Source organism: Pseudopipra pipra, chromosome 5 (genome assembly GCF_036250125.1).
Source record: "Pseudopipra pipra isolate bDixPip1 chromosome 5, bDixPip1.hap1, whole genome shotgun sequence".
NCBI lineage: Eukaryota > Metazoa > Chordata > Aves > Passeriformes > Pipridae > Pseudopipra > Pseudopipra pipra.
In genome coordinates, this window is record NC_087553.1 from 53149145 (window position 1) to 53163046 (window position 13902).

The 13902-nt window shown below is 34.2% G+C and overlaps 1 protein-coding gene across 9 annotated transcripts in view; it reads right to left on the reverse strand.

Moving 5' to 3' along the window:
* The window catches only part of CADPS2 (calcium dependent secretion activator 2), a 288094-nt gene that overhangs the window by 47680 nt on the left and 226512 nt on the right, over positions 1–13902 (reverse strand). For 5 of the 9 annotated variants that reach the window (XM_064656123.1, XM_064656129.1, XM_064656122.1 and 2 more), the window contains 4 exons: positions 12088–12191; positions 8341–8497; positions 1112–1253; positions 863–982 (listed from right to left, as the gene is read on the reverse strand). In XM_064656123.1, coding sequence (XP_064512193.1) covers positions 863–982; positions 1112–1253; positions 8341–8497; positions 12088–12191 — 523 coding nt within the window. The remainder of the gene's footprint in view (positions 1–862; positions 983–1111; positions 1254–8340; positions 8498–12087; positions 12192–13902) is intronic. The other 4 variants (XM_064656126.1, XM_064656127.1, XM_064656125.1 and 1 more) reach the window with 1 other exon arrangement.

Here is a 13902-nt window from a genome sequence, read left to right on the forward strand (position 1 = left end):
TGAGGGCCCTTTCAATATGGATTCTATGATTCTATGAACTCTAGCAGAAAAAGTTGTAGTGCTTGTTAGGAGTGTTTACAAACTCATAAAACTTGAGAAGACAATCTTGGCTTAAAATCATATTATTAAGCTTTGTGTTTAGAATGTGTGTTTTTTGAAGTCTTTCACAACTTTTTCTAAAATAAGGTTATTGAGCCTTTCCCTAACATACATGAATGTGTTCTCACACAGAAATCTGACCTGTAACTACAGGAATACTCCCACAGAACAGGGTATGTATATTCTATTTTTTTTTTTAAGAAAAGATCACTGAAATACTAGGGAGAAATCAGAAAGAAATATGCTTTTTGTTTTTTTCAAACAGACAAAGAAATGGATGTACTTCTATTCTGGGTACTTATTAATATTTTACTATTTTCCTGTAAAATGGACATTTAATCTAACAACAATATTTGCAATTAATGATTTTCAGAACCAATATACAATGAATTAATCAAACCCATGCAAAAATGTAATGGGCTGCCTCATTTTATAAAACCGTGATCTAAAATCAATTATCCAAAAGGTTCCCCACTGCTTATTAATTCAGAAGAGTCATTAGGTTGTTTAGAATATTAAACATCATTCATACTATGACAGACCTTTGCCAAGTTGATTTTGTGTTATCAGGTTTAAAACCACTACATTTTAATGCACTAGAAAGCGCAACTCACTAACAGTCCATGCTTGGCTCACTCCCAAGAAATAATAATTTCCAACTAAGAGATGATAAACACCATGCAATCCAAGTACAGCTGCACAGAACACTAGCAAGGCCATGCAGAGCTGACATACAGTCAGAAGGTTATTGAAGAATACACACGTGGATTCATACAAAGAAGTCATCCAGGTTGGTGTAGTAAAGCTAGGTATTTGTGGAAGATTAAGAGGCAAACTTGGAACTTTTGGAAGAGCTACATTAGGAAGACTGTTGGTGATGCTCCTGTGAAGAAATAAACAATGTAGGAATACAATAAAAAATAGAATATTTAGAGGACAATGGGGGAGAACCCCTTATTAGACAGAAAACTATAGGCAGGTGCTTTGTTCAGATTTTGTAAAAAGCACTTACTTGACAGGTTGCCATGACTCTTGTTCAAGACCTCTGTGAATGGATTGGGCAATTGATGATTCCATGAGATCGATGTAGCGGACGACCATGGGAACAAAAATTTCTTGCAAGTGCTTGTGAAACTTTCCATTGCACAGAAATGCTTTAAAAACAAACAAACCACAAATACCTTCCTTGCTTTATTTTGTTATAGGAATAAGTATATCTTAAAATGTTTTAGTACACAAAAGCTAAGAATAAGATCCAGCTTGTGTAAGAAATATAGTTCACAAAAGGCAAGTAAAGTGTTCCATGAGGATAGTGCAGTACATTTTAAAATGTCAGTGTAATGAAAACTAGGTACATCCTGAAGTCCTTTATTGAACCAGAACATTTTTGCATCTTCTTAAAATGAATAATACTTTGCTGAATCTAAGCATTAGCAATTTGGTTCATTACTTACATATCAAGACAGAACAACAACAAAAAAACCCCAAACAAACCAAAAAGATAGTATTTGAATGTCATTCATAAGCAGTAGAATATTACCTGCTTCATAGATGGGATTTACTACATGAAAAACTGTACACATAATGCAAACTTAAGATTTTTAAAACCTGAAGATTAGTTAGCCACCACTACTGCTTGTCCCTGTATCCCCTGAAATGTTCTCTTAGCAAATCCTAACTCTTAGCACACTAAGGTCTTGTCCCACCGAGGGAATATATCAGTTTCATGTTTTGAATGTCTGTGTTCACCCATTAATCCAGCACTGTTATTAGGAACTAAAAGAATATTCCCATGTGCATATGGAAATCATACAGGCTGAGCCATAGAGAGAAATTTTCATGACTTTGGTAACCCTCCTTTTCCTTCACTCATATTCTGTTGTTTTAAATTCTTTTCTGGGTTTTTCCTCCTATCTATTCCCGCATCCAGGCTTCTTGTTTGACTGAATGGTTACAAGCCCATATTTTGAGAAGGCTTCCTCCTCTCCCTAAGAAGAAAAGCCTGAATCAAAGGGCTCAAAACCCTGGAAACCATATCATAAAATTACAATCCTTCTTGTTCCACTACTAATACAACTCCATGTATAACATATCAAAATAACTTCTATAACTTCCAGAAACTCCTTTGCCTTCCATTCCTGAATAATGTCCGTTCCAAAGTGAACCTGGGAGAGATGGAGACTATGGGAAAAATGTGCCATCAATTTCAGTTCCCTACTGCTACTTGTATTGCAAGGAAGTGCCTTTGTTGCTGAACGTCTGGACACTAATGCTATTTTTTTTTCTTGAACACAAGGATCTGAAAGCAAGAACTATTTTCTTGAAAACATACTTGTAGAGTAATAGGAAATTAGGTATCAATCAGTTTTACCTAAGGAAACAATATTATGCAATAAAGCATAATAATAAAGCATAATAAAGCCCTCTCTGGCTTTGTGTAACTGCCTCTCTTGCTAAGAATTTTGAAACTTTCAGCTAATTTCAACCACATTAGACACAGGGTTGGAGATATCAGATATAGGAAGTTTCATGAAAACAGGCAGCTAGGTATCAGACAGAGATTATTAGGGTTTCCACTGAGAAAAAGGCAGCGGCATAGGATCATCTCTTTATTAAACACTTGAGAATCCACCCTTGAGAGCACCTATGAGTCCATTACAAACATGATCCATTATTTACACTGCTCCTAGAACTACTTGTTAACTAGTTAGTTCTAGTTTAATTGTTTGTATATCAGGAATTCAAAATGGTGTTATTTTTCTCTATTTGTAGCTATTTTATATATCTCAAAACTGCATCATCTGTGACCAGCAGTATACGCGACTGAGGAGGATTTGGATATTAACACAAAGGTTTCACAATAAACAGCTGATGCACATCGCCTTTGAGAAACAAAAGGTGGCTGGTATCCATTTGCACATTAGGCTGATTTTTGAAGGCAACTTTGAGCTTAAAATTAACAGTAAGAACACAACTGTGTCAATTAGGTCAATCTTGCTGCTTTAGAGCAAACCAGTGCAGGACTGTAATTAATCAGGCAGTCACAGTTACTTGAAGCGATAAGCTTGTAGTTTAGTGTTTTCTGAGCACACCACAGAAATGCTCTGCTACAAGCCCAGCTCTGGGAATTATAGTAATGAAGCCTCATGGGCAAGAGGGTGACTCTTGTTATTTCAAAGTCAGAAGGAAATTTAAAGAAGTCATGGGCAATAAGAAATGTTCAACTTAAAGAGCTGAATCATTTTTTAACATCATGACATCAGTCTTTACAGGGAAGTGAAACTTTCCAAAATGATGGCAAGACTTATTGTCACTGCTCCTCCACAGGGATGCCTATGTACGTGGGTAAACTTACAAGAGCACTGTCTCAGATCAACAACTCTTTGAGCTTTCTCTTTTCCCAGGGTTCAGGGCATGGCAGCTCTGATTTGCCCATTTGGAGATCTCTATCAAGGATTAATGCAGGGCAGGGAAAGAACTCAGAGCACAGGAGTGATATAGCTGAGTATCATCATCAGACTCATGGCACTCTACCCCATGATTAGAATTGATCTTGCCAAAAGGCACCACCTGTGCGTCAAAGCAGATGGGAAACAAGAGATCCTTGAGGAAATGCCACACTTCAAATCCCTCAACTACCACTTGTCTTCAAAGCTTAATTCTCCATTGTCTTGTCCATATAGACACCCCACACCCTCTTCATATGAGCCACCTCACAGAAGCAACAATAAAATGAAAGCCCATGCCAGGGCAAGATAATGCATAGGTAATACTAAAGGAAAACACATCATGGGAACAGAAACAGATCCACAAAGGAGAAATTCTTGAAATACTGAAGATGAAAATTATTAAATTTTTGCATATTAGGTAGCTGAATCACATTTAAATATGACAAGAAAATACTAGAGATGAAAACTACAGTGTAATTATGCAGCGCTGGAAGGAGGTTTCATCTGTAATAGGAGTAAAAGAATCTACTGTGCTTGTGTACAACAGAAACTGTGGGGCTTCTCTTACTTTTACTTATACAGGTACATTTTAGTAGTTATCCTGGAGTCAGCATGCTATTCTGTCTTTAAGAGCTTCTGCAGAATCAAAGGAAAGGAAGAATGACACAGATTAACATGAGTCTCTTTTCCACTGACAAAATTAGCCCTTTGGCAAAGAGTCTATAATTATCCTGCTCTCCATAGGCTTCTCAGGAAGGCACCACTTGAATTTTCTGCCATATTTTAAAATCCAAAATGAAAAAGAGTAACTTTCAAGAAAGAAATATCCTTAAGGGTCCAGATTACATTTGTAGCAACTAAAACTCAACCAATGCCATGTGTAATGAAAGTTTATATTTCCATTCATTTCCTGTTTATATTACTTTCTGCCTCCACAGTGAAGTTCTTAATCAGTTATTTAAATTGTAGTGAAAATTGCAAGTGTGTCAGCTTATATAAAAATTGTATTTTTACACATAAGACATATATGAAATGTCTTGAAAAAGTGAATCAATACTTTTCATACTTGAAAAGTGAATTTTAGAGGTATATTTTGTGGAAGCAAGATGAAAATTTATTTCATCTTTATAAGACAGAGTGACTGGTTATTGCACAATTTACCTTTGCCAAAACTCCCATTTAGTCAGAAAAGGTTATGGAATATTCTGGTAAGGAGCTTGAGTTAGCTCTCATTATCAGTAAGCAACACGTGTAGCTCTTATCTGAAGGCAGACTATGATTTCAAAACATCTCCTAAGAGGAATGAGCAAAAATTTTAAGTCCCTGATCTAAGAAAAGATTCCCACTACAATTAATGAGAAGTGTAAGTTTGGAGGAAAGGTATTGGTGTGGGTATAAAGTTTGCCCTGATTACATGAAATCCAAGTTGTTTTCTAACTCTACTCTGTAAGATAGGGGCTATGATGTTATACATAAATTCTAGTACAAAAGAGATACAGAGGATGTAACAAAGCAGGAAGGTGATGATGCTGTCTTTGGTGTTGGTTGCCACTCTGCTACTTGCAACAGCATTAGTGGAAAAAACATATAAGACAGTTCCTGTTTGAAGTCAATAACCATAATAATGGCAATGGCATTGTAAAGGCTAACACTCAACATGCTGATTTTTCTAAATCAGCTTCATCAGACTGTCTACAGCTCATGGCTGAGTTAGAGCAGGTGCACAGACATTCCACTGAGTAATACTTGATAGGAAATGAAGCTTATGAGTTAACTATAACTCTCTCAGTTTTGACTGATTCATGCCAATAATGCTGAGCAACAGCACAGTACATAGTAAGTGACACTCAGGGAGAAAAGTTGGGAAGGAAAGGAGCAGAATATTGAATATAGAGTTGAAAAATATCTAAAATAAGCCAAATATACAGATACTTCATGTAACTAGGCATATGCCATTAAAAGTTATCTCTGATACCATCTTAAATGAAGAGGAATTAGTACATGTCTGTCTTCAGGCACTAAAAACATGATGAATCTAAATAATTAAACAACTATAGAAAGTAAATTGCCCTCTAGAGCTGGCCCCTTCACAACATAGTTTATAGGCTCTGTGGACAAAAAGTAACATATTCATTACAGAATATAAGACACAATCCTGGGACAACTATGTCCTTTTCCTCCCCTATGAATATCTAATTTTGGAAAAAATAATTTTGCTGTCTTAGAGAAATGTTGAGTACTGTCACTACTGTACAATCTGTGAAGCTTTACACAGTCAGGCATAATTGTGCATGAATAACAGAAATCTTGGAGATCATTAAAATGTATACTATAAAAGCAGCTACAATAATTTTTTTCAAACCTTTACATTTTGAGAAATCACAACAAATTCATCTTCAATCTATTATTCATCTTTGCAGTGAATGCCATTTTTTAAATCACTTTTTGCAGTTAGGTCTCATGCAAAAAGCTGAAATATTTTATAGGATGGGAAGATCATACTACTCCATTTTTAAAAGCAGTTCTTCAGTTAGACTCAACAGGAATGCAATCACTGATGAACTTTTGCTTGTGAAATTAGGTCAGAAAAAAATGAAGAATCTAAAGGTGACACAAAATGGAGTCCTTCATAATAGAAACGAGAAGCTTCAGTCAGGACTTCCCTATCCTCCCCTCTCTTAATTCATGAAAAGTTAAATGCTGTATTGGGAAATACATTTTCTTCTCATTGTTAATTGAACATTGGCTTTGAAGTATTCACCTTGAATCTTGCACAATGTTTTGTACACTATGTAAAATAACACATTCACTATTATTTGAATAGCCAAGACTATGCATTTTCATTATCTCAGTCTTTCTCATATTATATTTTAGTGACATAGTTATAAAAATAGTCTTACATGTAAGTTTCCTTTAATGCTGTAAATGTAAGATGTTTTCTTTATTGTTAGGAGTTCTCTCATGTCAGGTTTATGTGAAAACTGATTCCTGCACTGAAGATTTAGAGCTCATTTAAAGCTCTTGAGATAGAATAGCGTGCAGGCGTCCGTCCTCCAAATTTCACTGAAGATTAACCTAATATGCAATATGGTGACCTAACAGTTCTTCATTTCAAAGAAATCTGAAAAGTAATCTCTGATATAGCCAGAGAGTGAGAATAACCCAGTGGGATTTCCACCTCTTCATTTCCTAATGAGTTTTTTGATAATGAGAGGTGACTTTGCCAGTCACTGTGGGCTCTATTATGGCTAATTTACTCCACTTCACTCTCCTTGTTAATTATTAGCACTAGCCTTTTTATCCTCATGAGACCACATTCCAGTTTTTCCCTTTTTACATTTTTTTTCTAAATATATTTTTATGAAAGTGATAGTTTTCAGGAAAAGATTTTCACTTAGAGTAAAGCTAGAATTATTTATTTTACTTTAGAAAACTGTAAAATAGAAGCACAGGAAGCACTTTCTAATAGCTTTAATGGAGTTACAAGGTGAAAAGGCTGTTAATTAAAGAATAAGCACTGAGGTATGTTCTGCTTGGGAATCAATTCTTGGTAGAATAGTCACTTGCCACTTGCTAACATATCCACTGATTTGAAGGTGACTAATTTCCATGGTTGCTTTCCAGTAGTTCTGGGGGAAACAAAAGTGTATAGTTTTCCAGATGGTTTTCACTCGCCAGAAACTGTAATTTACTATATCTATTACCATTAGGGAATTGTCGAAATTGGTATACAGGTGTGATATTTCATACAACAGTTGTTTCATATCCTCCAGTTAAAGTTTTACAATATTTATGATAATAGTTTTAACATGAAAGTTTTCATTAAATGTCTTTCTTAAGGCTATTTTAATAATTTAGCATTATTATCCACTTATACTTTTAAGGAAAGAAAAATCAGTAGCCTATCAGGAATCTCTTTGCATGTGAGGACAACCCTTGTTTGTTTCTAACACTTCTCTCAGGTTGGAACTAAACCTCAAAGGAACACAAATGACACAATAATGTAGTTAAAACTGGTGTCACAAATCCTTCTTATAAGACTACTCTAAAATACCTACAGGGTTTTCAGCAACCAAATAATTGTTTTAAGTTCATGTAACATCACAACTAGGGATGTGCTTTCTAAACTGAAAATATAAGATGGTAGGAAAGACACCTGAATATTTTTCATCTGGATTTTAGATGATCAGACACCCACTTTAAGTGGTGTACAATCCACTGTATAGGAGTCTAACTCTTCTAGGGTCTGCACAAGATTGAACAATTCCTACACCCTTCTGAGCAGCCTTCTAAATTGAGCTTAAATGACAACATCATGGCTTTTTTAATAAGTTTCTGAAGATGCAGTTGATTCAACAAAGGATCCAAATGGAACATTTGTTGTGTGTATCTTACTCCATTCATGCTAAGCCTACAATACCTTTACAGACATAACTAATCTGGAAGTAGTTTACATGGAGGCTTAGAAGGAAACTTTTTTTAAGACTACAACTTTTTTTAAGCAGTATAGATTAAACACAAACTATCAATGCATCTTACACTACTTGGACATAATTGATTCAAAACCGTGTAATTTGTGAATACTAAATGGTTAAGGGATTGCCAGAACAAGGACTGAAATGCTGCAAGAATAGAGAGAAACTTCCAAGAAATGGCGCACCAGGATATGTATCATAAAAATAGACACTGTCACTTTTATTTTGACCATTATATTATTTAGAAACACATCTCTAAAGTGAGAGCACATAAAAAAATATAATACATAGAATATGTAAAAAAATGTAGAACTTACTGTCATTTCTGAGGGCATTATTCAGCAACTGGAAAAGTGGGAAGCTGTCCCAGGAGTCCTGTGGCTGTGCCTCAAGTGCTGAATCCATATCAACAGAGTACAAAGACAAAAATTTCTCTGCATGCTCAGCCAACAATTCTGGCCACCAAGCAAATGCCTGCAAACATGACAAAATAGATTTACTAAACACGAGTCAAAGGAATGAAATGTGTTTTATCTTCGAAAAAATATATCTGAGTATGTCATGTCATGTCCTATCTCATTTGGAGAGGAAGAATGGGCAAAGTGAAAAATGTGAAAATATTTTATAAAACCGTGCATCAAAAATGTAGGAAATCAAACAAGTTATGCTGGGAAAGGTGATATCATCAGAACAAAAATATAACACCAAAAAAACAAAAAAAGGAGTATAAATACCAGAGAGCAAATAATTTGCCAGAGAGCAAATAAAAGCATGAAGGCTTATCCTTGAAAGAATTATTGTATATGCTTCTTTCGTTTTCATTCAATTCTAAAGCTGGTAGTAATCAAATGAATTAATTTTTAAATAAATTTTTATGAATACTTTTGCATTCATTTAGTAATCAGAAGGGATGGTTTTAGTGTGAAATTTTACTCCCTGAAGTCTGACAAATTTTTTAACAGCTACAGCATGCTTTTTAGTTCCTATTTTTGCCTTAAAGATGTTGGCTTCTCTAAGAAAGGCATTCAGTTTTCTTTCTGCAAATGCTATAAGTACATCTTGAAAAGTTCACTAACGTTTATATTCATTTTCAGTAACTTAACATATTGGAATACACAGTTTTCTCTGGGAAAAAAATTATATTCTTAGATAATCCTAACTTTAAAGAAGAGAAGAAATCTGTGAAAAATAGTGTCAGTAAGTAAAGCCAGCTCCACATCAAAGACATGTAACGATTGTACCTTTTCACTGTCACATAAACCTAGGCTTTTAAAGGTCACTATTGAAGCTGAGCATTGGGTCAGGGGGACCTGTACGATCCTGGAGTTAAAGATGAAGGTGAAGTGAGTTCATGATATAGGATGAATATCAAATACTGCTGAGAGTGTTTTGCTCAGAGTTTACAAAAATGTCTGAGAGTGAGAAATGCCTACACACAGGAGACAGGAGAATGTCACTGCTTTCAAACTTATGCCACTCATTTTGAATATCTAATTTTGAATATTTTTGAGTTGCCACCATGGAACATATGTAGCTTGATCTACAAGTGCTGAGTCCCCACAACATCAAATAAAGTCACAGAAATTCTCACTTGCATTTCTGAAATGTAAGTCCTCGGTAATGCAGAATTATGTACTCAGGTCTGAAAGTCATCAAATAAAAGACAACTTCTGTAAAGTGATCTACAAGTACGCTTTTGCATCCTGGACTTTCTGATGACTGCCTGTAGTGCTTTCTGACATGGGGAAAATGGAGAAATGATGAATTGGCAAGATGAATTTTTAAAGAAATGCTAAGCATCCTCTGCTATTACTGAAAAGTACTTTGTGTGTTTACGGTGTCAGTATTGAAGGATGACGATTGGCACCATAGTGAGGACAGATGAGGCTTCAAAAACTTTGGTCGGAGTTTGAAATGGAGCCTTTTTCATCAAACTGGAAGAAGTTTCTTGTTAATAAATCCTGTATGAATGGGAGTTCATTAAAGCAATAGACCCTAGAAAATAACTGAATGCAAAAAAAATTGTGTACGGGCTTTGGCAGGTGACCCTTCCAGGCATGCAGAACTCCTTTCAGAAAAAGAAAACATTGCTAACTTTTCAAAGCAAAGCAAAACCAAAACTAGAAAATGAGCACGCTTTCTCTCCATTTGCTTCACCTTTGCAAATGACACTTTGAACTCAGATAGAAATTTTTCTGATTCTCTCAAGAACTACCCATCATTACTTAGGCAGCAAGGAAGAAGAACAGAGAAAAAATGTTACAGCACAGTCGTTATGGATAATATGTAAACAGGCTAAAAGCAACTCGCGATTGGTGACACACATTCTAGGAGAACAAAATCATTGATTGGATCAAAACAAGAATGAAGTTCTTATATTTTAGAAGACAGACAAATGTGGCTATACAACATCAGAAATCATCAAAACAGTTTATGCTACAGGTTCAAGACACAGTTCCATGATAAAAGCAGTGAAAAATAATGCTTAGTTCATCAGGAATCACATACCTCTCCTCCCTTTGGGAATCCCCGAAATTTGTAAATGTTATGAATTAAAAAAAAGAAAAAAAATCTAGTATTAAAAGTGTGATATACTATTTTAGAGATTCATCAACTCTACCATCACTGAACATTTCCTTATCATTATGATGTGAAGTCACCACACTTAAAATTCAGTTTTGAGTAGGGAATGTATAATTTTGTGATCTTTTTCACAGATATATTTTAATATTGACATTCCGTATGCTCTATAAATTTTAGTAAAATTGAACATTTATTACATGAATGAAGGCAGAAATAGTCTTAAAATGATCTTTATTCTTTTCAAGCTATCTTAGATGAGATTGAAAACTTTTGCTGAATAGATTTTCCTGAAGACACATGCAATATATTTACTCTTCTGAAAAACACCACATCTCTGACTGCAAATAAGTAGCAAAGAAATGAATTTTTGAACAGAGATGTTTAATCATGCAGGTGTGATTTGATCTTGGGGTTTTTTTTGTATTCTTTTCCACAGAAGTCTATTATTCTTAAAGTAATGCAGGTCCTCAAAAGACAAAGACAACAATATATACATTTTATTAAGTAGTCATTACGGTGTAACACAGTGGCAATGGTAGTGTAGAACAGGACCTCCAGGGAATTAATTTCAAATCATCAAAACAGCTGTTTCTTCAGTGTAAGATAAAACATCTATAACAAGTTCACACATGACAGATGTAAGCTAAAAACTAGATTCCACAGTGTGATATAAAGCCAGATGTTTTGAATGATCATATTTTATAACTATATCTTCTAAATCATGTTTATTCCTTTGCATATTTTAAAAAAATATTTATTGAGTTTTTGAGAACATTTTAAAAACAACTTCCTGAACCTTAGAAAACTGTATTTATTAATTAAATGTCTATAACATATAAAATTATGTGTATCTGGCCAAGTTTATTTTTGTAATTCCTTGATATAAAAGGTGCCATAATTCCAAATATTGTGGTTTCTGCATCATGAAGCAAAAGACATAAGCGTAAGAAACATAAAATTGTTCTATTTTATTTCTTCTACCCTACAATGCCATTGTAAAAAGCACAAGTTTAAAAGCATACTTTTCCAATAAACAGAAGAGTAATGTGAATGCAATTACCATAACTATCATTATTTTTAGATCTATAATCTAGATCTGTACAGCATGATGAAAACAAGCATTCAGTTACATTTTCTTTCTACTTTGAATGAGAGGTGAAAAGTTGGAAGGAAAACTGTATAAGACTACGAATATTTTCCAAACCATTTCACCACCTCCAGCACAAAGATGCTTTCTCTTTTTTATGCTCTTTAATTTTCATTTCTAAACCTACAGTTCATTCAAGCGAATTCAAGTAGAGTTTTATTTCACTTCACTTTTCATAAGCTTCAAGTCTCTTATTCCTCTGTAAATGTGAACTGCCTTAAACATATGTCAGAAAGTAAAGCTAAAATGTTTCTTGACACACTTGCTTCACATCAGGGGAGAAAAAAATCTAGTAACAAACCATCCTCTACAGCAAATGCAGCTACAGCCTCACCTCTGAATGATGCTCTTCATTTTGCTGCAATACTTCGATACAGAGTTCTGCAAGGTGAAGAACCTCTTCCAGTTTTCTAGCAGGTGTTGCTTGGTTCATGGTCTCTATACGAATATAAAATGCAAATTGAAATTGCTTTAGTTACAAATATGATTTACAGTAAGAGAAAATTATGTCAGAAACTAATAGGAATGGTGCAAAGTGACAATTCTCTGAACTATAAGCAATTTCAAACGTTAAGGATAATCATTTAATACACGTAAACAGAGTGTCCAGATCACAAGAAAGAGAAAATACTTAACTCACAAAAGCATCACTGATCACTGTAAACATTATCTATTTAATATGTGAGAAATAAGAGGTGCATCAGTGATGCTCAACTTCTGCAATAAGGAAGTCCTTTTTCTTTCTAAAGTCATATATACAAAGACAGCACACAGTAGAGACCTTTTTTGTTATTGTCAGTACCATCTCATTCTTACCAGATGACTCATTACTGTCATCAGCAAGATTCACGTGTTTTGCAGCAGTCAAAAATTCCAAATGTTTCATCTAAATAAGATGTTCCATTTTAGGCATATTTTAAAAATAGGAAAAGTGCAAACCACAATAATTCATATAACTAATTTCTAATAAATAATTATTGAAATAAATAATTTTCTACTTGCTGTTCAGCAATGAATAAATCTGCATTCTTTTCAGTACCATAATGAAAAGTAGCATTATAAAATAAGGATGTTATAACATAATTGACACAAATCTAATAAAAACTCCACATAAAAGAAGCATAAATGCAAAAGTCCCAAAAGACATGAGGGTCACTCATTCTACACAGTAGACTTCAAAAAGAAAGGAAACATCAAAGGTAAAACAACTGTAACTAAAATTCTTACAAGGAAATTAAACACTGATTAGTTTTCAATTAAAACAAATAATCATAGGACCAGGTCTCAGAAAGAGTCATGGAAGATAAAGGAAGAGTCCAACTGAAATTTTTTACAATCACAGTAAAAGTAAAAGTAATTTGTCCAATAACATAATTTGCATTGTTACAAGTAACTTTAGCATTAGCTATCGAAGCTTGTTTGCTTAACAATGCTTGTTTTGCTAAAAATAAACTATGGGATGGAAGGAAATGATGTACAATATAATCATATATAAAGTATGGTCACATTAACCAGCTTTGCAGACGACTTATGAAGCTGATAATAAAATGTCAGTGAGGGTCTCAGGAATCCTATTTTCTCATTTTTTGTGCAAGTTCATGGATCATATGGATAGCAACTTACATGAATACACATCTTCATATATAGAAAATTCTGCTGAAATTTCTGTCCAACTTCGCATTCATCATGACATAGAACATTAGCAGATTAATTAAAGAATTTACATAATCTCCCTGGTCTCAGTAAGAATATCAATCTGCATGCAATAAATGTTTTTAACAGTTAACATTTCTGGCAGGTCAAAGCAACTTTCCATACATTTTAAAGGCAGGTGATCTTGTCCAGTTCTTCAGCACTAACACACTGATGCATAGTACAGTGATAAAATATACAGCTTTGATGCAATCTTTGAAGAAACATTGGATTAGAATGTCCAGCAAATATCTACTTCACGGTAAATTAAAACCCACATCGTTTTCATGAAAAAACAAAGCAGGCAAATTATTTATTGAAGCAACTAAGAAGAATTTTTTCGAATCTTATTAAAATAACCATATAACCAGACACATTGAAATAATATATTTTCCAAAACCACTATCTAACTCAAGAAAGACTTATTGTAGGAACATGGGCCAAGCCCAAAATGTAG